Source organism: Centruroides sculpturatus, unplaced genomic scaffold, assembly GCF_000671375.1.
Source record: "Centruroides sculpturatus isolate CEXI.00-Female unplaced genomic scaffold, Cexi_2.0 scaffold476, whole genome shotgun sequence".
NCBI lineage: Eukaryota > Metazoa > Arthropoda > Arachnida > Scorpiones > Buthidae > Centruroides > Centruroides sculpturatus.
In genome coordinates, this window is record NW_019384596.1 from 52,516 (window position 1) to 75,565 (window position 23,050).

Below are 23,050 nucleotides of genomic sequence, written 5' to 3' on the forward strand. Positions count from 1 at the left end.
ATGATGGTCATCTGATCTCCTTTCCTTCCCTCATGTTTATAGATGCTGCTGTCAGTCCATATATTTCCTGTACTACTTGAACAACTCCCATCTGCCCATGATTACATGGAAAATATACAAGTAATTGTGTTGCTAATGTTTATTCTGATAAAATTTTGTTTTTATATAGAAAAAGTCCTCTTCTAACTTAAAATTTCATCAATAAAAAATTTAGGTATATTGAAATTTTAAAGCAAAGATATAATAAATTTTAATACAATCCAAGTTATCTTTTATTAATATTTTCATGACTATAATGCTTATGCTTATGTAATGCTTCAAAATTAAATATATATATATTTGTTTTAATTTGAATAAATAGAACTTTGCACAAACAGAATGAAAAGAAAATCAAATATTTTTCACTTTTATTCTACTTATCAAACTTTCTGATGAAAAATTTTTATTTTTTATCAGAAAGTTTACAATTATATTTACAAGAAAGATTGGATTTAGCAAAGAATGCAGAAACATTCTGTAAAAGTTTTAACAACAGATAAATTCACTCATCTTACAATCTAATTGAAAAAGTATTTTTAATCAATTTATGAATGTAAATTAATTGGATTTTATTGCAACATATCTTTAATCTTATCATTCCCTTAATCTTAATCTGAAATATATATAACAGCTAATGGAATATATGTTATGGCTAAAGCCCATAAATCAAATAAAGCTAAGATTAGCTAATGCTAACTTTATCCAGGCTTCTGATTAAAGCAAGTAACAATCACAGTTGTTGATTTATAAGAAACAGATCAATATATTTTTGTACTAGTAAACTGTCTCCCTCCCAATGTATTTTTATTTCATACTATATTAAAAATTTAAAAGTAAAAATGAGCACTGTAACATCAAATACACCTCATTTTATATATCCACTCAAAACTCGACAATTAAAAATTTTTCTTACTCATTGGTCCATTCCCCAATATTTATACAGATCAACCCCAATGATAACAATATACAGTGGGTGATTGGTTAACGAACATAATCCGTTCCAAGACTTTGTTCGCTATCCGAATTCTTCGTTAACCGATTATTAATTTACCATAGGTTTGTATGGGAATTTGATTACTTCATTCTGGAGACCTCAAAAAATAAAAAATATATACTTTCTTACTACATTTATTTATATGTAATAATAAAAATACATATATACACAGACTTGCATTTTTATTAGTCATGTTTTTTTTGTTTGTGGGGGTTAAATAATCTGTCTAATGTCAATTGCTTTTCTCTCTTCTTTAGGATTTTCAGAATTATTAGCATTGTAATTGTAGAGATCCTCAAGCCTATTAACCTCAACCTGGTTTGTATGCCATTCTAAGACCGTTGATCTGACATCCCCCACTTCTTCAAAAGATCCTTAATTAATAGCAGATATCGGCATTAATCCTCTTTTTCATAATAAAACATCTCGCTGAGTTTCTTGGTGTTCTTCATTGAAGAGTTCTTGGAGTTCTTCTGTCGTCAGATCCGTTTCAGGTTCTATTATGAGTTCAATGTTCTTTATTTCTCAGATGTGATATTTGTTACTCCTTTAGCTGCTTGAGTGTTTTTAATTATACTGTATCTTTCTTAGATAAGATTGAACTGCACCCTACTGTAGATTTGTTCAAGCCATACTGCCCAGCAACATCAGACATCTTCTGACCACTCTTTACCTTTGCTGTTATACTCTCACCTTTCAAAAATAAAAACTGATGCAAAACTTAACGAGTGCCCGCTCAACAGTCTCGCAAATACTATAAGAATTGTTTGTCAGAAAAATAAAAGGCTGGAATTACAAGGGAGTATTTCAAAGTTCTAGGAATACTATCTGATCAGTATATATCGGGTTGAGCATTAATGTTGACGTCTCCTGTGCTTCAAAAAGTTACCTGAAGACAAAGGAAAATCAATCAGTATTTGCTATTTCCGTCGCTTCTTTTTATGTTTGTTCAGTGAAGTGTTCATTATCCGATCATAAAAATCTTTCACGAAAGTATTTGTTATCCGATTTGTTCATTAACCAATCACACACTGTATTAATTTTAAACTTTATACATATAAATCATGCTTTATTCAAGTTACAAGCAGATAAGGCTGACATTATCCAAAAAACAGATGGATAAGCAATGAAACAAAAACAAAACTTAAAATTCACCAGCCAATTTTGAATAAAGCAAAGAGAAAATTTAAGGTTTCACTTTAGCCAGAAAATTTGCAATCTTTCCAATGAAGACTGGATGGATAAAGAAGTAATTTTGCTTTTTAAATCAGCTAGAATTTATTATTTCTCAATTGCATAAAAAAAGGAGGTAAATGAAAATACATATTGCCAATTATTTCACTAAAATATCATAACTATAAAATTAAAAATTGAAGATTTAGTTTTAAAGTAGCAGTAAGTACTTTGATTTACAGAATATCAATACATACATAGATTTTAAATGGCAATACAGTGGTACCTCAGGATACGAAATTAATCCGTTCCGAAACTGAGATCGTATCATGAAAATGTCGTAAGGTGGATCATCTTTTCCCATACGATTACATGTAAAACCAAATAATTCGTTCCAACGCGAAAAACATACTCAAATTAAAGCCAAGTAATACATTAAAAAAATAACTGTAGTAAGAAAAACAAATGAAAAATGCGAACTAATGTAACGTCGTATGGTGAGTTTTTGTTCGTATCGTGGAGCAAAAATATGTTCGAATTTCATGTCGTATCCTGAAAATTTCGTATGCCGGGGCGTTCGTAACCTGAGGTACCACTGTATAAAGGATTCATCATAGTAATAAATGCAATTTAAAAAATGAGATAAAAGAGCTAGGAAAGCTTTTAATGTTTTTGCATTTTTTGCAGCACTTAGCCTCAAATAAAAGGCAATGTTGCAGTTCTTTTTACATGATCCTGTATGTGTTCAAAAGGACTTTTAAAACACCTATTTTTGTATTTACAGTATATCAATAAATACAATTGAAAACAATGTAGTCCTGGAGATTATAAGTAGCTTTTTAAGAAGGGTTTATCTCAGACATAAAAAAAACTTGCTGTCGTATTGCCAACTGGATCGAAATCTGCCTTAAATTGCTAGATAATGTGGAGTTTATTCATCATTGCAATGGTAAATAAACTCCACATTATTGGGTTAAAGCCTGAATTTTAAGATATGTTCTTGCTTCATTGTGCTTCATCCATCTGTTTTTGGATAATGCCAGCTTTATCCACTTCTGACTCAAATAAAAAGTACTTTATATGAATAAAGTTTGAAACATATACAGTAATACCTCAACTTACGCTACCCCGACTTATGCGAACCCGGAGTTACGTGATTTTCAAATCTCGTCAATTCGTCTTTTGTTTGACCGCTACGCACTCTTGATTACTCACTCCCCCACACTATTGTTCAGCTTACATGTTCAGATGTGTCGCATGGAATCAACACACAACTACAACTTATTTTGTATTATTTATTTCTGTGTTTGTTATATCTACGGAGATTTGAGAGACTTTAAGTGGTGGTTTCTTGTAACCGTGAACGAATCAAAAGACGAGATAAGATTAACGAGAACATTTATTAGCTTACATACATCTGACTTGGATTTTACACAAATTGCGAAATTATACCCCGACTTATGTGGTTATTGCTCGGTCCCACCTATCACGTAAGTTCGGGGTATTACTGTATAGTAGATTGTTACTTGCTTTAAGCAAAAATTTAAATAAAATTAGCATTAACAGGTTAATCCTAGCTACATTTTAGCTGTAACATAATGTGTATATATAAATATAAAACAAAAAAGACTTCAATTACAAAAGTCGAAACTTATATTCATCAGCAAAATTTATTACAAAAAATGAATGTTTTCAATCATCTTAAGCAATAATTTTTATGTTTATTATAGCTTTCATACACCTTTGATTTACAGTAAGTATAAATTATTTATACTTTGTATAAATCAAATTATGAATTTAAGAAGTATTTTAAACACTTCACAAACTTATACAATGATTGAAATTCAAAGTTTGCCAGTTTGGTCAAATATCTAAAATTATATACAATGAGAACAAAACTTATTTTATCCAATATATTTATATAATATCATATTTTTTAAATGTTTAATAAACATAAAAATCTATGAATCTAATTATTTAAAAGAAAATTATTTTAAAATGATTATAAATTAAAAAAGGATACGTTCAATATCTTTATTGTTAAATAATGGACTAGACTGTGCTTCTGTAAGATCCATAATATATTTCTTGTGAACTCTGTAGTACCTAACAATGAGTTCTTTCCAAGCTTCAAGTTGTTTTGTTCTAGTTTCACGATTTGGTTGTATTCTAAAGAATATATAACAATTAATGATTTAGAATTCTTGTAAAAATGCACATACTTTATTAATTGCATTTACTATATTTCTTAAATTTTAAGATGCATCATGATTTTGAAGTCAAATTTTAAGATTTTTTATGTTGGAAAATGATTTTACTAAATTTTGTTAAGTAGCAACCTTTGAAAGAAAATACAAATGCCACAAAACAGGTAATGTTTAGTAGCTTTAGTTCCACATTCAGATGCACCACATCAGTGATATTCACAATTCATAGCTTTTCTCATTATACCAACTTTTGTAGCTTTCTTAAAACTCACAAAAGCATTTTTCTGATTTTATTTTTCATTAGTACAGGTACTATGACAAAAGCCGACATCTTAACAGAAAGCTTCTTCAGATCAACATTTATGATCATCAAAATTTACTGACAGAGGAACCAGAGTCATCTTATGATTTAAAAATATCTCAGAAAAGATGATGATAACCAATAAAATGGACAAGAAAGATTAAATCAGGATTATAAATTGTTCCATTGGAATAGGTATGGTTTATAGATTTCATAGAATGTAGTTCTTCAGAAAGCAAGAAAAACTTCCTATTGTGAATACCTCTATTTATTGTTGGAGTATTATAACAGACTTTACATCTATTATTAATCCATATAATATACTGCCATTGATAGCCAATTGTTGTCTTGAACCAGAAATATGAGATGCCATTGATTGTAAGACAAAATCACTATTTCAGGCAACTGGAATTTAAAAATGAATTTTAAAAAACTGCATCTAAAATCAAGGATGGTATGGTATATTGTATCACATAAAAAGTTATAATAATTTAAACACAATAATTTAACCAAGAATTTTTTATATATGTAATTATAAACTCATAATGTTTTCATTTTTAAATTATTTATTGTTCAAAGTACAGTTTTATCTGGATGTATAATGTTTTTTGTCAATGAACATGTACTGTTTAAGCAACGTGAAAAAAGCATCTATCATAAAATAAAAGAGTAAAAAAAAATCTGAATATGATAGTAAAAATAAGTTAAATATAATTATACGTTTGAGTTATTGTTAAGCTAAGTTTGAAAGAAAATTATAATAATTTCTAATTCAATTTAACTAGTCACTTTTCAAATTTTCCAATCAGAAAATATCAATCATAATTCAATTTGATGAATAATTACTTTGTGACTAAAAAAAATTCAAATAATAAAAAATGAAAATCAATATATATAATCATGTAAAATTGAGTTATAAATTCAATTTATACAAAGCAATCTTATTTGATAATCATTTAAAATAATCTTGATAGCTTGAATGATCCAAATCTGAAATCTAACTTTGCTTTCACAGCAGAGAGCTCTTTGGGATAAGACTAAAACTCACTGTGTTGTAAAAAATAATGTAATAGTGTACAAAACCATGACAGAGTCATGATTTAGTAAAATCATCAAATAAAGTCAATGCAAGATGTCTGCACTTATACTTATTTTCTGTTGGGATTGTTTATATATTGTGAATAATATCTGATGACAGTTTTCTTGAATTTTGCAATATCACAAATTGCAAATTTGGGAAAATGCAAAATCCAAATCTTAGTCACAAGCATTTCAAATTTTAAAAGCAATTAGTGATAACAACAAACATGGAACCATTACTTATGCAGTAAAATACTTAACTCATCAAACATTTTCTATCCTATTCATTGATTATAGTCATTTTGCTGTAAAGAATTATTTTCTTTCATCTATCAAGTTAATATATCAATACTATTGATTATTAGCATTGCTCTTCCAATCTCATATATCAAGTTCACGAGAAACGTTTTGTTTTGCTCTGGAAATGAACAGAAACTAATTTGCAAAATTAAATTGCTTTATACGTAAGATGTTATGCTCTACACACGAGTGTAAAGCAGAAATGGAGTTTTTGAACTTTCAGCTAGACAAAAATTTAACTTGTATAAAACTTGTCATTGTTGACTTGTATAAAATTTCTTGATTTTTAGTTTGTTACAGTGTTAGCAATGCTCAAAGTTTTTCATTTTGTATTTAAGATATTTTTCTCCTTTATATGTCATAGTTGTGATTCTTAATTCTTCACTTACAAACAATATACTAATCTGTAATAACAATGTTTTGTATCATTTAAAAATAATTTCTGTTTGCAGAAAACAAGTATATCCAATCAAAACATTCATTTTCTTTCTTCTTTATTTATCATCTTTTTGATCTTTTATTTTCTGACAGAGGTTTTCATGTTGCTTAAACAGTATACACTCATTGACAAAAAAATGTTATACATCCAGATAAAACTGTCTGATTACTGCAAAACTCAGCATACAGCTTTGTCTAAGATAGGTATGCAAATGATTACAATTGTGGTCAAATTACACATGCCACTAAAATGCCTTAAAATTGCTGCACCAGTATCGTATAAAAAAGGCATGCAGATGATTATAGACAACAATTTGATGATTATGTGTCATCATTTGAAAAAATTAGAGAAAAATAAAGATTTTAGTATGCTTATTCATTTTTCATTAGATATTTTTAACAAAAACACAGTGACATCTCTCTAACATACTTTTTTTGATCTGATAATTATCAAAAACCAACACACATAGAATGCTAATTTCTAACTACATATTTCAGCTATAATATATTCTGTATCAATCTAATGAAAACTGGCTATAACTTCCACAAATTAGATGCTTATAGACTTCGATATCCGTAAGCTTCTGATTTTTTTGCTCACTTGTCTAAAGAAACTTTAAGTTTAATTAAAAGACTGAAACACGAACTAAACTTAATCTAAAAAATAACAAGGAAACGTGAATAACAAATTTGAGAAAATAATTAAGAGATTTTCAAGTGAACCAAAGAAGTAAGTGAAATAAAAGTGAAAATAATTTTTTAAAATATTTCTAAACCATATTTAAATATAAGAAGTTTTATTTGATTATATAATACAAACATTATTTTGTTTATAACTAAATAAATTTTAAATTAATAGACAAAATAAAAATTTTCATTTTATGTCTATCCTTAACTAATATAATGAATAAATTACACAACCACCAAAAATAACCGAAACATAAAATATTAGTTAACTAAACGGGTACAAACGAAGCTCCGAACAAGGCTTTTGCATCTTATTAGAGCTTTACAGGAGTAAAATACACATAAGGAACCAACGGTGTACACAGAACTCTTTGCAAAATATTCTCCCGGAATCAGTCAATCCGGAATTTTGAAGACCCTCAAAAATGGGATAAAATTTAAAAGTGAAAAAATCTGGAACTATTTCTCAAAACGGTACTAAAAACAGTTTTCAACTTTACCAGAGATGGTTAAAAGCGCATAAAATACGAGTGGTGCAACCGGAGTCGAGTTACTCTGGTTGCACCGCCCACCATCACGATTACTACGAATTATGAGAGAAACAAACTTTGACAAGTCTGCGAGTTATTTACGTATATAAAATATTATATAATAATTTCCGTATCATATATTCACAACAATTTTGATATATAGTATTTATCAAGTCCCGTTAAAAGCCCATCACGCTTTTAACAAACAAGATTTTCCGACGCTACGAACGGCAAACCATCACATTTAGACTATTAGTTCCTTTTGACTCTTTACTCCTACAAGTACGGGTCTACGGCTCCGACCTCCTCATTCAAAGCTGCACTCGTACCATAAAAGGTGTTTCATTCTGAACAGAAATACATCATTGGATATTACTGAAAGACTAAGGTAATGGTTATTTAATAAATCATTTATTATAAACATGAAAATCTTTTTGAAAACTTATTTTACCAAATATCTGAGTTACCTGCATAAATAAAACTCCAAATGTAAATTGCACTTAAAAGAAATATAATAAATAAATAGATTTAAAGTGTATTTGACGTAGACTAAAGAGATAACTTTGAAAGTAATAATCTTACGTGAAAAAAGGAGGAAAATTATATTGCCAAGGCCACTCGAAATCGGCCATTTTCTTGCCGTTTCCTTTCGAGAAATGTTATTACTTACAACGAACGATGTGAAACATTCAGAAGTGATCTTATGAAATTTTATTTAAGGAATTACATACTTTCATCCATGAGAAATCAGTTATAGTTGCCTTGGCAACCTAACATTAACCCTCTAGACGCCCCCTTACGTCAATATTTTAATCATTTAATATTTCTATTGGGATTTTTACGATTAACTTTTCCAATGAATTTCGGTTTCCTGTATTATAATACATTTAAATTCGGTATAAATTATCGAAAAAATTCTTATATTATAATTTTAATATTAATACATAGATACGGAGCGTTTTCGTGTCGGTTGTTAAAATCTAGAAATAAATCCGTTTCGGCTGTTAAATATTATATGTAATAATTAATATATAGGATATGAGATATTAAAAGACGTGCTCTATTTATTGACTACAGTCGTCTAATGACTATCAGTTTAATGATAAAATGCAGTTCTTTTTGTCAAATCGTGACTAAGCGGTTAGTCGCGGATGGTCGAGATTAGCGCTCCAGAGTCCATAGACGTCGAAAAATGCAAAAAAAAATTCGTGGGGTTCTTCTGTATGTATGGATGTTAGTGTGTGTGAGGAAGCACAATTTCTTTCACCCTCTTTAAAGCTTAATAACGTATTTATCGGGGGGTCCGTCCGGATATGTCGGGCTCCATCCCTTACCACTTGGCGACAAAAACACTAGTGTTTTTGTCGCCAAATTCTTCCATTGAAATAAAGAAAATCGCTTCTTTATTTCAATGGAAGAATTTTCACATTTATTCATCACTTCGTATAAACATTTACACGTATTTTCTATTTCTTTTCATATTACTACGGATTATGAGAGAAACGAACTTTGACAAGTATGTGAGTTATTTACATATATAAAATATTTAATCACATTAAAATATTATACAATAATTTCACAACAATTTTGATGTATAGTATTTATCAAATGTGATAAAAATAATAGACATTTATAATAATCAGTAAATGAATATAATGAATTAACAAAAATTAATTAGCAATACAAAAGTAAATCAACATATTCAAAGTTACGTTCGAAAAATATTACATTACACGACTTTAAAAAGGTTAAACGCTATAATTTGAAGTTATAATAGCACATGATATAAACAGTTGAGTAATATTACTTTTGTATGGTTTTTAAGTTTCTCGTGTATTTCTTCCTCGTGGTTTTCTGCCGATATCTACAATACTCGGTCGTTTCTCTCGCTGTGATACAAAACATCCAATAGCAATCACTATGATCCCAACGAAAGGTAACACATATACATACTCTGCTACTGTATGTTCCTTATAAATACTTTTTCTTATGCAAGTTCCGTTACTACAAAACAAAAATAATAGTTATTACAGATTCTTAATTGCAAAGTATAAATATATTTACCTTATACACAATCCATAATCGTTGTCGCACGGAGTACCCTCGTTTTTGACGTAAGCTTCCATAGTCGAAGTGAAGATGTCAAATGATGTTGCTGGTAGACAATCACTCGATTTATTTTTGCAACAGACATAACACTCGGTGTGACGAGAAAAACATTGACAAGATCGTAGACTTTTTATTTTGCAAATCTCGGTATCGCACTTTCCTTTTATACAAATTCCTTTGTTATTTAAACACGATGTATTATCGGATTGAATTTTTGCAGGACAGAAAGGAGAAGATCCGTGACAAAAACTGGTAACATTCCAACAGGGTTTGTTGCTGAAGCAAGTTCTATTCTCTTTCATACTAGTTATTAAACAGTCATAATTACAGCATTCGTCGGTTCCAAATGTGCAGTACGCTCCCAATCGAAGTGTACAGTGCATGGCGTGCTGTTTATTGTAACAGCAAAGACCTGTTTTCCCACATTTTCTCTCGGACGGATTACAGTCGCAACTTTCACCTTCTTCGACGATGCCGTTTTCACATGAAGAATTAAATACCTTTTTCAGACAAGAATCTGTTTTTTTAGATTAGTTATTGTTTAATAAATAATATGATAAAAAAATTATTTCTTATATAAACTTACCTTTGTTTTTGATAAATTTATTCATTGATCTTAAACTACAGTTTGAAAACTTCCAATTGTTAATACCGAGTTTTGATCTGCTTGTATAGTGCGGTTCCATAATGTAATTGCCATCATCTTTACGGAAGCGTGCTGGACTACATACGGAATCATTTGCAGGATCGTTTTGGCTTCCGAATGCGTGTCCGAGATAATGTAAAAATGTTAATGCCATTCTGTGTCGTGGAATTTCCATTCCTTTGATGAAATTCGTAATAAATATGACGTTGTGTATTTTACTTTTTGAATCAGAATTAGAGCATATTCTTCCGAGTTTACGATTACTGCAAAGATCTTTTCTTTTGAGATTCTTGTGAGTGAAATATATCAACAGACAGTAAGGATTTTGATATTCTTTTAACTTCTCTACAAATACTGGACTGTAACTGCTCTCATCAGAATATGGATACGCTATTTGAATTTTATTTTCGAATATCGTTATTCTGTCGACTAAGAATTCTATAACTTCCGATTTTCCAGTTCCATCAACGTCTGATTCTTTGAATATCGAATTAGCAATGCTTATAAGGTGTAAAATTTCTAGTAGCACCGCTTTTATATTAGATTCCATGTATCGATAGTAGGTGTGGTCAACCAATACGTCTAAGGAACATATTTTGCTAGAGCTAGAAAAAATAATAATTATTAATTCTCATATTTTTTTAAAGATATTTGCATTTCCATATCTAATATTTTATGAAAGAAGACATTTACAACTACCATTAAAGCTACTTTTCGCTGTACAACTGTAGTTGTATGCCGAATTGTTGTATATAAGTCATGCAGTCTTTATATCTTAGTGTTTAAAATAATAGATTTTTAAAATCGTACCTATGAGAAGCTTTCCTTTGCAAATTATTGTAGTTATGCTCTGGTAAATGGAAATTATTAAAATGTTTTACATTTTCTTTCGTGAACCGTTCGCAAGACGGTTGGCTATCCATATGTTCATTGACACGACTAAGATCATACATTATACCAAGTTTGGAATCTGTTTGAGGAAAATAACGATTGGCCGGCTCTAGATAGTAAACTGTATTGTTTAAAATTACCCTTCCGATGAATAATCTTTGTGAATAATATCCTATTACTTTTGTATCATTCCTTCCTTCGAGATGACCCTTGAATATGATTTGTCCGTCTGAAAAGAAATTTTGCAAATAGAACTTTTTGATGTTATCGTCCGCATACAAAAACACTTTTGCAGTCAAGAATAATCGAGACGATTCGTGTTTCAACTTAAATTTAAAAGTTTTCCCGAAAGCTGTAAAGTATAATTGCCTTGTTGTCGAATTGTCAAATTTCACGTAATCAAAGGAGGTGATATTAATGGCCATGGGTAACTTCGATTCTAAATTTTGTACTTTGTAACAAATAACAAACCAAATTAGATCGAAAAGTCTGAAAGAGTTCATCTTTAACTGTTCTAAGCGAATTTGTTCGACTCATTTAATCATCGTTCGATATTTTCGAACGGAATTTAAATTATAAAAATTTGAATTCATCTGTGGAATTGTAAATACAGTATTTATAAATTTTCAGTAAATATTTTTTTCTCTGTAATATACAGCATAATTGAAAACGTTTTTATTTTCAAATACATTTGGAATAACCGAAAAGTAATATTTTAATAAAATATATTTTGATCTAATTTACTTGGTATATCCTAGTGTTCTACACAGATCGATAAATGATCTGATGAGATTCCAAAAATAATAGATTATGAAATTATAAAACTCAGAAGATTTGATGGTTAATGTTACCTATGGATCCAAAATGGCCATGCTTCCGACTGTTCGTGGTCCAGACGGACTCCTCCCGAAGGGGAGCCTTTGGCAGGACGCCGAGTGCCAAACGTCAATAGTTATTGATTCACAGTAGTTCTTGAACAAAATAAATAAATAAATAAATAAAATGTAGCTAATCTAACGGAAACGAAACGAACCTAACCGAAGCGCCGCCATTTTGGAATCATAGGTAACATTAACCGATTTTTGATTGTCGCGGAGTAGAAAGATTGCAAATATAGAAATAGATTATTATTTTATTGAAAACAAGCAACATTGTTGCTAGTTTCCCCACATTCTTTATAGTGGCAATTATATGAAAACAATCTTTAAGTCTTCAGATTTACATAAAATTATCAATACAGTACCAATGATTACTGGTAAAACTGGGTCCATTTAAACAAAAATCCATAATTTTGGCACTGGTATAAAATTACACGTTGGTTTGTGGCAAATCATCGGGCGTGTGCAACGATTAAATAATCTTACCGCTTGACCATTTTTATTGAATATTTTTGGAGAAGAATGAAGTAATATCAAATAGTATCCGTCATTATTACAATGAACATTTTGACAATTTTATAGATCCTAATACAAGATGCTATTTTATTTATTTATTATTTCTCTCGCGATATATTATGGAATTTTCGTCTGCATTTTAGAAAATAAAAGTAAAAAAATTAAAAAAAAATCGCATCTGGCAACATAGATACATTACATTATTTGGCGCCATCTGTTATCTAAATGTGGAAACGTTTTCGCGGTCGGCATGAGAAGGTTGTTAACGCGGTAGTCGATGATATCGGGTATTTCTGAACATTGCCTCATCTGTATCCGTTCCTCGTTATAATTAACCGTTTAAAATGCAGCGTTTTTACGAATTGAAACAACATTTAGGGTCAAATATCGGTTATACTAGCATGAAAATAGCTGTTGGGTGTGGTGCGGTGGTAGCTGTTTCTTTAATCACCACTCAATGTTATATGAAGTGGAAGAAGAAAAGGAAAATAACCAGGATTATAGACACAGTAAGTGATATTTTAAACACGATAGCGCGCTATATATAAATACAGATTTCCTGCACATGGCTTAAAACTACAAAGCACGTTCACTTAATAATAATACAATGTAAATTTGGAGGTGTTTGTTTACATCTTTATATGTAAACATTTTCAAATACACACACAATTGTTCTCTGTTAAGACCTCCTGTGTGGTTAATTTCATAACATTACTATGTGAGTTAAAGTACAGTTGACCCCTATAACACTGTTGATTTTTCCATTTTATATGAATTCCATGTTGTACGAGTCACTTAGATTTTACAAATACGTGTGCCTGACTGTGAACGGCTCACGTATTTGTAAAATCTAAATGACTCATACAACATGGAATTCATATAAAACAGAAAAATCAACAGTGTTATAGGGGGGTCGACTGTACAGCATTGTTTTTAAAGTTGGAGGTAAATTATAGCAAAGATTTAAAAAAAAAAATCTTATGTACAGGGCAATATTTTGAAGTTAATGAAAAAATTTCACTTTCTTAAGAGTTGATCTCATTTATTTTTTTTTTTCACTTTCTCTGCCTCGTAGGCACTGCGACGGCAAACCGATTTCGTTCGAAAAATATCAAATGGTACGGTTCGATAAGTTTATAAATTATACTGGTATATTAGTGATGCTTTGTAGTTGTCGTTACAGTATAAATTGTAATTACCTGTAATATTTTTTTTATTATCTATTTTAAAATTGCAAATTTTCTGTTTATTCGGAATTTAATTTTTTTTTTTTAATTAAAAACTACGATTTCTTTAATAGTAAGTTATAAATAACGAGAATAAATAATGGGAATAATGCTCGATTTCTTGGATTGTAATTCCACCATTCGCAAATTATTAATTTCGAAAGTCATGGAGTGTGGCTAAGGAAATTTGGTACTTTTCCGTTAACTGGGTGCAGTTTGATTTTCGATCCAGTTTTAGAAAAAAAATTATGTTTAATTTCACATTTTTTACAGATAAACCGTATAAATGTGTGTATAAACAATGATGTATAAACATATTCATTGTAATTTAAACATGTGTATTAAACGTATTCGATTTCGCTAAAAATAATAGTAAAAATGACCGGTGCCCAGTTAATGGAAAAGTACCAGAAATTATTATTTGGCTTATTTATTTTTATATGTAAGGAGGAAAAAACTTTTTATAAAAAATGTTTTCGACGTGATCATTTGGCTCTTCACAAATCATAATATAGCAATAAGAAAAGAGAAAAATAGTCATACAAACAGAAAATTGATAGTCATTTATGTAATGAACATACTATAAAATAACTGTTTTTAGAATATTAGTATAAAGATTGTATTAAAATTTTGAAATGAGTGAAATTTTGTTTTAAATAACATACTAACAAAAACTAATTTTCATTAATTTATTTTGAATCAGAATGAAAATTTTGATTAATTTGCTTCTCTTATAAGTCGAATGTTAAATATAATGATTCTTTATTTAACAAATACAATTGGTTTCGTAGAGTCCGTCGTTAGTCGAAATCTTGTTAACCAAACTGCATGTTAACTGAGAATTTAATCTAAGTGCGTATAGAGTTCCAATTATCTCGGGTAATATGGATTGAGGGTATCTGGGATATGGGACATTTGGTAAATTATTAAATAAATTAACTTCGGATTTATTAATGTGTATTATGTACACTATTCTTAGGTTAGACCTACTTATTGAAGGAACTGGCTTTTAAATAATAAATTATAATAAAACACTTCTAGTTTTAGTTACAACTGTATTAAAGGAAATGTAATCTACATTTATAATTAAAATTTCCTTAATACTTTTTAAAATTTGTATTGTTGTGAGAAGTCACTAGAACAAATTTTTCTGATAGCTTCTATCGTATATACTCGAGTAATAGTCGATTTTGTGTAAAAGCTTGACCCCCTATTTTTGACGAAAAAATCTGGAATTCTTAATAGACCCCGTGTAAAAGTCGACCTTAGTATTTCACGGACGACGGGTCGACATTCGCTAGAATTTTTTTCATTGAGAACAAATGTGAAAATTAAATGTAAAAATCATGTAATTCCAGTTTCATATTTTTAAAAAAACCTGTTACAGAAAATGGACTGATTTTTTTCTGCAACTTTTACTATCACACCCGAAATATGGAAGTTGATTAGAATTTAAATCTACTTTTAAAGTCATACTTTGATTACCTTGGCATAATAATTACTATATTGCTTCTTTAGCTGGAAGAATACTCTGTGTTAATAAAAAAAGAATAGCTGCATCTTGTAAAGAAATCACTTTTATTTTCATATGGATAAAAAAATTTTTAAATTTTGCGTTTTTATTGAAAAGGGTCCCAACTTAGGGACTCGGTTTTCTATAGGAGTGCCAGATTGATAATATTACTGTAATTCAATGTGCTTTTGTTTTTACTCATTTAGAAATCAGGGCTTCTTCTACTGATTTGGTACTTTGGATTCTAGCTTGAATTTCAATCCCTCAAAAGTGCTATCCATGTAATAGTCAGACCCATAAATTTGACCTTAAAAAATGGTTTAAAAAATCTGACATTTACATGAATATATACGATACATACTTTTTCAAGTAACACATGCCTGTACTAAACTATACTATGTTTTTGTCTTTTAGAGTACTCTTCCACAGATCACTTCAGAAAATGTGGAACCTTGATTTGATGGGTCACCATTGTTTAATTGAAATGATATATGAAATTTACAAAACTTGAAAACTTTTCCAAATACAAATTCCTGAATGAGACCTGTTTTACTGGAGTAACTCTGACATTCCAGAGCATTTTTGAATGGACAGAATATGTTTACAGGGATAATACACAAATATAAATGGTTCTTAAAAAGATATTTAAAGTCCTTATTTGCATTAGAAAATATATAGTTCGCACACTTTAAGGTTAGTTAACGAATTCAAAAAATATTTTACTTTGATAAGTTATTATATTTAAGATTCTTTTTGAAGTACATTGATATATATTAAATTATATAATACTGTACAGTATTTATAAATTTGATATACAGAATTTACTGATTGCAAAAAATGCAATATTTTAATTATATATAGAGTTTAAAACACTTGAAACATGTGAAAAACAGGAAATGATGTTTTAACCAGCTGTTAAATAATATATATTGTTCAAGCATGCAGTTAGTTTCCTTTAAATCTTTCAATGATGATAAATTCAAAAAGGCAATTGCTTTTATATGTATTTGAATTTATTGACTTCAGGCTAAAAATAGTTTTAGTTTGGAACCATTAATCATTATTTTTGATATTGTTGGAAGAAAAAAAAATTTCAATAATTTTTTTTTTATCTTTCATTCTTCATTCTTCTGAATGTACTTAGCTATATTAAAATTAAATATCGATTTTTCTCTATATTAATGAAAATGTGTGGCACTTCAGCATATTCAAAATAATTTTATCTTTAAAATTACATTATGATACTTAAATAGAGAAATTCTAAACAAATTTATCAAATTTATTGCTTATTTTATATAACAGAATGGATATATATATATTATAATTAAAAATATAAATAAGAACTTAAATAATGTAAAAAGTTTCTATTTTTAGCATGTTATATTTCTTTAATATATTATTATAGCTAAAAATTAAGAATTTTTAAAAATTTTATAGTAATTATTTAGCAAAATTGAACAGTATTATTTGACAGTAATATTTATTACATTAAAGTTATTCTTGTTTTTATTACAATCTTGTTAAGATATAATTTAATCAGGTATGATTTGTTTCTATTAATATTAAAATCATTTCAAAAATAATGATTGCGGAATATTTTAATAAAACTTGATAAAATTTTATATTTATTTTACATTCATAATTATATCTAGAAAAAATATTTTAATAAAAATTTTAACAATATATGCATAGCCTATATACCACTAATTATTATTATTATTTGAAGGAAAGTATGAATTATTTGGACAACACAGATGTTATGCATCTAAAATACATGAAGCTTGTGCCAAAAATATATTTTAAAACATCTAATAATAGTTTTCTATAACATTTGCAAAAATCTTGCCTTGGCTGCTATTTTTTTCCTTACTTCTGTAGTTAAACTTGGTCATTGGCCTAGTCATTGAGTTGATATAAACAAAAAATGTTTGTAAATAATAATAAGTGATTTTGTTCATAAGTTTTAAAAATAAAGTAATAAAATTAAAACAGTTTTATTTTGTTTTTATATTTAAAAGTTTGAAGAATTCCAAAATGGGAGAGTCCATATAAAAAATCCTGATCGTGTAGAGGATAAAGTGCTTCATTTTATTAAAGGTGGATCTTCCAAGCTTCAGGTAGCAGTTGTTAATTTTAATTTTAATTTATATATCATTTCATATAATAAATTAGAGTTTTGTGTTTTTTTTTTCTCCTGCTCTAGTTAATAGCAGATTTTGACAAGTTTCTTCTCCTTCCAGAAGCATATTCAGAATTGATAAATAAAATCAATGGTAATTAAAAATTAATATGTGTATATATTTAACTGATATAAAAAAAAAAAGATTCAGAACTAATTTTTCTTTATAGGTATACGTATTAAGGCTGCTTCCAATGGTTTTTCCGACGATTGTGATGTAAGAAAATTTGCAATAAAATAAATATTTATTTACTGCTTATGGCTTAAAACCAAGCTTAAAAACTGTAAAAACTAAAAATATTTTTGTTTTTTAATAATGTATAAATAACATTATATCTACTCCATTACATTTTATGAAGTAATANGTGTACTACCACAGTTCACTCTTGTGTTACAATGGAACAGAGACAGCTGAATACACTGAAAAGCGACAACACTACACTAGTTCACACTACAATCAGTGTTGCTGAATCGTTATCTCGCTGCACCAGAACTGACACAAAGCGCAACTCACGAAACCTAAGACACAAAGCATGCCATTTTCAAACTCTCACAAATTATTTTCAATATTTTGCATTAAAATCTCGCGACCCCAAGATTTTGCTAAGCGACCCCAAATGGGGTCGCGACCCATAGTTTAAGAAGCCCTGATTTATAATAATTGATCTCATAAGGAATACAAACAACAAGATTTTATACAGATTTTATAAATAGAAATGTTGATTATAAATTGTAACTTAAATTTCTTACAATTTAGTTTTCAATTAGACTTATTTTCAAAATATGTATACTCAAGTATTATTTAAACTGTAGTTGCTTAAAAGTTATAATTTATAAAATTCTACTCTGTCCTTGGCATTTTGCCAGGTTATTCTAAATCAGAAGCATTCCCCTCATCAAAATTTATAAAAAGTAATGTTGCTGCCAACAATAATTAAAATGTATTTATTTTGAAATAAAGAATTTTAACAAAAATCAATGACTTGTATTGAATAAATGGTAATTATTATTATTTTCTTTAATAAATTTAATTCAAAAGATTTTTAAGTGAATGCATGCATATTCTGTATTATTTTAATATAAATCAATATTTTTTTCTGTACATATATTCTTACATATGTGTTAATATTTCTTTAATACGTACAGTAAGTCACAAAAGTTTACATGCATCTTTCAGAAAAGTAAGTTTTAAAAAACTTTTTGTTTTTTAAAGTTTATAAATAATATTTGTGTTGCACTAATACATTAAGTACATAAGGATGTATTTTTATGTGAGAAATGAAAAAACAAGTTAGATAAGCTATAAGAAATACAATTCTAATGAAAATACATGTCATAAAAAACTACATACAATGTTTAAAGAATTAGAAATGTTCATGTCTAATGAATTTTGAAATTAAATTAATAATGTGGATTCTCTAAAATTTAGAGAATCCACAGTCAATGATGCATTTAGAGTCTAAATGCATCAGTGACTGTTTGCAATCTGTTTGGCATTCATAACACAAGATTTTGTGTTGTATCTGGTTTAATTTTGGTTGTGCTTGTAGTAATGTCATTTCAACAGTTTTTGATTTGTGATGTAGTGCTTTTGAACTATTTATTTGAGTTTATCCAGATATGTTCAATTAGATTTAAATCTGGTGACTGAGCAGGTGACTAGAGCTTTTTGGTATTTTATGAAGTAGCCATTCCTCAGTGATCTTGGCTGTGTATTTAGGATTATTATTCTGCTGAAAGATCCATTATTTTCCAGATCTTAAGCTATTGACATATGTCTACAAATTAGCCTGAAATATTTTCAAGTATTACAGACAGTCTATTTGCACCTTCAATAAGTACCGATTTCCTTATTCCAGCTGTTGCAATTTATTCCTAAACCATTACATTTCCTCTATCGTGCTTTACTGTGGAAACTAATCTTTTAGATTTGGTGAAATAAAACTGGAGACATAAGTCTTCAGTTTTATTTCACCAAATCTTTTCACAATTATCAGATCCAAAAATATTATACTTGATTTCATCAGCAAACAAAATGATTTTCCAAAAATCAGTCTTTGTTGATGTATGATTTGACAAAGTCGAGTCTGCTGATTTGTAATGGAAATTAAAGGCTTCAAGGAACTCTACCATTATATCCTGCAGATTGAAGAATTCTTTGTACAGTCTTAGGATTGTTGCAATATCTCTTGCTAATTTTGAAACAGAATTTTTTCGATTACACAACTTTTCAAGTATCTCAATCACTTAATATTCTGGGCAGCCACATTAATCTTTGTTGAACAATTTCTGGTTGTCTGAAATTATCTTATATTGGTTTGGACTGTTGAATGGCATTTTCTAGCAATTTTTGAAATTTCACCATAAGATTTATTTTCCTTTCATAACTTAATAATCAAATTTCTCATGTTTATAGAAATATTTTTTTCATGAAACCATGTTCACAATTACAAGTAATAGGAAAGTCGATACAATTCTTTAAAACAAATACAAAAAAATGAAATGAATTATTGGGTTGTTCGGAAAGTAATTTCGTTTTTTTTTTTACCACTAGACGGATTAATCATATTTTTTCCTTCATTTTCATTCTAAACCATATTATCATTATATATTTTGACAGCTAGCATTTTAAGGCTTATTTGTAAAAAATTTTGTTTGATTTTGTGCAATTGTTTATTTTTTGTGTCCCATCAAATATGGAAGATCGAAAGCAGCATTTTCGGCATATTTTGCTCTTTTATTACCGTAAAGGTAAGAATGCTGTTTGAGCGAGAAAAAAATTGCGTGACGTGTTTGGAGAAGATGTATTGACAGAACAACAGTGCCAAAACTGGTTTACAAAATTTCTTTCTGGCAATTTCAATATTGAAGATGCACCATGTTCTGGATGGCCAGTTGAAGCCAATGAAAACAAAATAAAGGTACTGATTGAAGCAAACTGCCGAATAACAACACGTGAAATCACTAAGAGATTAAATTTGTCAAATTGAACTGTTTATGATTACTTGAAACAAATTGGTTTCGTTTCAAAGCTTGATATATGGGTTCCACATGTTCTTAAAGAGAGATGCTCTCTTTGGTGGGATTTTAAGGAAATTTTTTTTTGGAGCTTTTACCAGACAATTTAACAATTGATTCGAAAGTGTACTGCCATCGAGTAAACAAATTGAGTAATATCATCAAACAGAAAAGGCGGCCAGAATTGATCAACAAAACAGGTGTAGTGTTTTACCACGATAATGTCAAATTTCACACAAGTTTGGTAACTCGTCAGAAACTGTTATAACTTAGATGGGACGTGCTATCACACCAACCATATTCGCCAGATCGAGCACACTCAGATTATTACTTGTTCCGGTCTATACAAATTTTTTTTAACTGTAAGACATTTACTTGAAATGACAATGTCAAAAATCACTTGGATCAGTTTTTTGTAAGCAACGATCAAAACTTTTATGAATGTGAAATCATGCTACTACCAGAAACGATGACAACAGGTATTTGACCAAAATGGTCAATATATAATTCAATAAAATATTTATTTATTATAAAAATATTGTGTTTTTTTCCCATGGAAAAAAAAAACAAAATTACTTTCCAAACAACCCAATAGAAGTGTTTAACGGAAAATCATATGCTATACGTGGATTTTTTGACATACATTTTGGAAAAATTTTATATTTTTTTCCAAATTTCTATTGTTTCAATTATGTATTTTATTAAAATATCACTGTAGCATGTAAAATACAATGTTAACAAAGTGTTATCTAAAACTTATATAATTTTTTAAATATTTTCATTTTAAAGATTGTATGTAAACTGACTGTAGTAGTACATACTGTAATTTTTTTTAATTTCATTTCTTTGGGTATTTAAAAAGTTTTTTAATGAATTAAATAAATGAAGTTTTGATAAAGTTATTTGTTGTATGTAATGTGTTTAATGTTGTTTGAATTAAAATATAGAAATTTTAAATAATATAAACTGTTATCATTACAAAAATTAGATTTTATTTTCAAAATTAGTTTATATTTTTCTCATGTACTGAATAGTTTTATGAAATATGATAGAGAATAAATATTTTTAAATTGTTTAAAATGTATGTAAAGTACATGTATTAATTTAATGACCTTGCTGATAATAAGACTATTAATTCAATTAATTTCTAAATTAATATGATTATTTGAGATCTTATTGTCATCCTTATTGGTGAAATAGAATTACATAATTTTTTCTGAAAATATAATTCTATGTGTGTGTATGTGTATAGAAAAAAAAATGACTATTTTAAGCAAAATTCAATTATCTGGATATCTGCATAACCCAAGATCTCAATTGATTTGGCAATTGGAGTTTTATGATAATCAAATTTCAAGTATGCATTAAAAATTTGTTTAAATACTATAGTTAATGTAACATAATTTAATTAAGAAATAATTAAATTCTTTAAAAATTGTCTTTCTAAAAAGTATTAAATTGCTTTCTGAATAGGTCAGATGGAAAATTATGTGATGATGGATCACCTAAAACTTTAGATTCTTTGTTCAGGTAGAAATGTTTTAACTTTATAAATTGTTAAATTTTGTGTTTCTAAAATTTGAACTAAAATTATTATTTCAGAAGAGGTTGTGGTACTTTCTTTGATATTGTTCATAGTCATAAAATTCCTTTAATACTTTTTACTGAACAAGAAGAAGTTGTTAGACAGTTTTTGTCTTGTACATCCATTTATCCAAATGTATATCCAATATCTTCAAAAGATCACAAAGAAAAGGTAAATGACATAGTAAATATAAAATTTTAATGTAATTTTTATATTAAATATAAGTTACAAAATTGATTTTTATTCTATAATATATTTACACCATATCATATATATATTAGGCCAAACTAGTTTATCCTACACATATCAGGATATACTAGTTTAGCCCTAGGACAATCTAGTTTGGCCTAAATACTTTAGGCTTAACTAGTTTGTCCTAGGCTGAACTGATTTAGAATTATTATTTAAGTCAGGACTGGCCAATCCAAATTGTTTTGCAGGCCACTTTGATCACACGTAACATTACAATTGGCCACAATTTAGGCAAACATGCTTTTAAAAAAGTAAAACAAATACAAAATGAATAAGATTTCATTGTTATACCAAGAGTTCGTACTCACACTTGCGCATTATAACAATGACACATGCAAATTTTCATTTATTTAATTGTTTTGGTATACACAAAACGGAAAACGAAAGTTTTAATAGATATATAATATCGCTTAGCGGGCCACACAATTTAATGTGATGAGCCGCGGGTTGGCCAGGCCTGATTTAAGTATATTAATGGTTAAAATAAA

The 23,050-nt window shown here is 28.4% G+C and overlaps 2 protein-coding genes and 1 long non-coding RNA gene across 3 annotated transcripts in view; 2 read left to right on the forward strand and 1 right to left on the reverse strand.

The window, feature by feature from the left end:
* Positions 1-4,242: 4,242 nt before the first annotated feature.
* Positions 4,243-11,947, reverse strand: LOC111624877 (disintegrin and metalloproteinase domain-containing protein 10-like). Its single transcript, XM_023367851.1, has 5 exons — positions 11,315-11,947; positions 10,445-11,109; positions 9,814-10,375; positions 9,557-9,753; positions 4,243-4,375 (listed from the first exon to the last, which is right to left on the reverse strand). The coding sequence occupies exons 1-4, from the start codon at positions 11,896-11,898 to the stop codon at positions 9,570-9,572; spliced, it is 1,995 nt and encodes a 664-aa protein (XP_023223619.1). The 5' UTR covers positions 11,899-11,947; the 3' UTR covers positions 4,243-4,375; positions 9,557-9,569.
* A 1,062-nt stretch (positions 11,948-13,009) lies between these two features.
* On the forward strand, positions 13,010-18,042 carry LOC111624888 (cytosolic 5'-nucleotidase 3A-like). Its single transcript, XM_023367865.1, has 4 exons — positions 13,010-13,298; positions 17,547-17,645; positions 17,732-17,801; positions 17,878-18,042. Exons 1-4 carry the CDS (start codon positions 13,134-13,136, stop codon positions 17,946-17,948), a joined length of 405 nt encoding a protein of 134 aa, XP_023223633.1. The 5' UTR covers positions 13,010-13,133; the 3' UTR covers positions 17,949-18,042.
* A 3,873-nt stretch (positions 18,043-21,915) lies between these two features.
* Positions 21,916-23,050, forward strand: part of LOC111624878 — a 12,773-nt gene continuing 11,638 nt past the window's right edge. Inside the window, exons 1-2 of the long non-coding RNA XR_002756645.1 lie at positions 21,916-22,255; positions 22,328-22,481. This is a non-coding gene — a long non-coding RNA (uncharacterized LOC111624878). The remainder of the gene's footprint in view (positions 22,256-22,327; positions 22,482-23,050) is intronic.

What these genes read in the sequence shown, in the direction of transcription:
- LOC111624888 (XM_023367865.1), top strand. Translation starts at nt 13,134, where the DNA reads ATGCAGCGTTTTTACGAATTGAAACAACATTTAGGGTCAAATATCGGT. An exon ending in TAACCAGGATTATAGACACA is followed by an intron (nt 13,299 to 17,546) that starts GTAAGTGATATT and finishes TATATTTAAAAG; the next exon opens with TTTGAAGAATTCCAAAATGG. An exon ending in GTGGATCTTCCAAGCTTCAG is followed by an intron (nt 17,646 to 17,731) that starts GTAGCAGTTGTT and finishes CTCCTGCTCTAG; the next exon opens with TTAATAGCAGATTTTGACAA.
- LOC111624877 (XM_023367851.1), bottom strand. Translation starts at nt 11,898, where the DNA reads ATGAACTCTTTCAGACTTTTCGATCTAATTTGGTTTGTTATTTGTTAC. An exon ending in CAAAGGAAAGCTTCTCATAG is followed by an intron (nt 11,110 to 11,314) that starts GTACGATTTTAA and finishes TATTTTTTCTAG; the next exon opens with CTCTAGCAAAATATGTTCCT. An exon ending in TAAATTTATCAAAAACAAAG is followed by an intron (nt 10,376 to 10,444) that starts GTAAGTTTATAT and finishes CTAAAAAAACAG; the next exon opens with ATTCTTGTCTGAAAAAGGTA.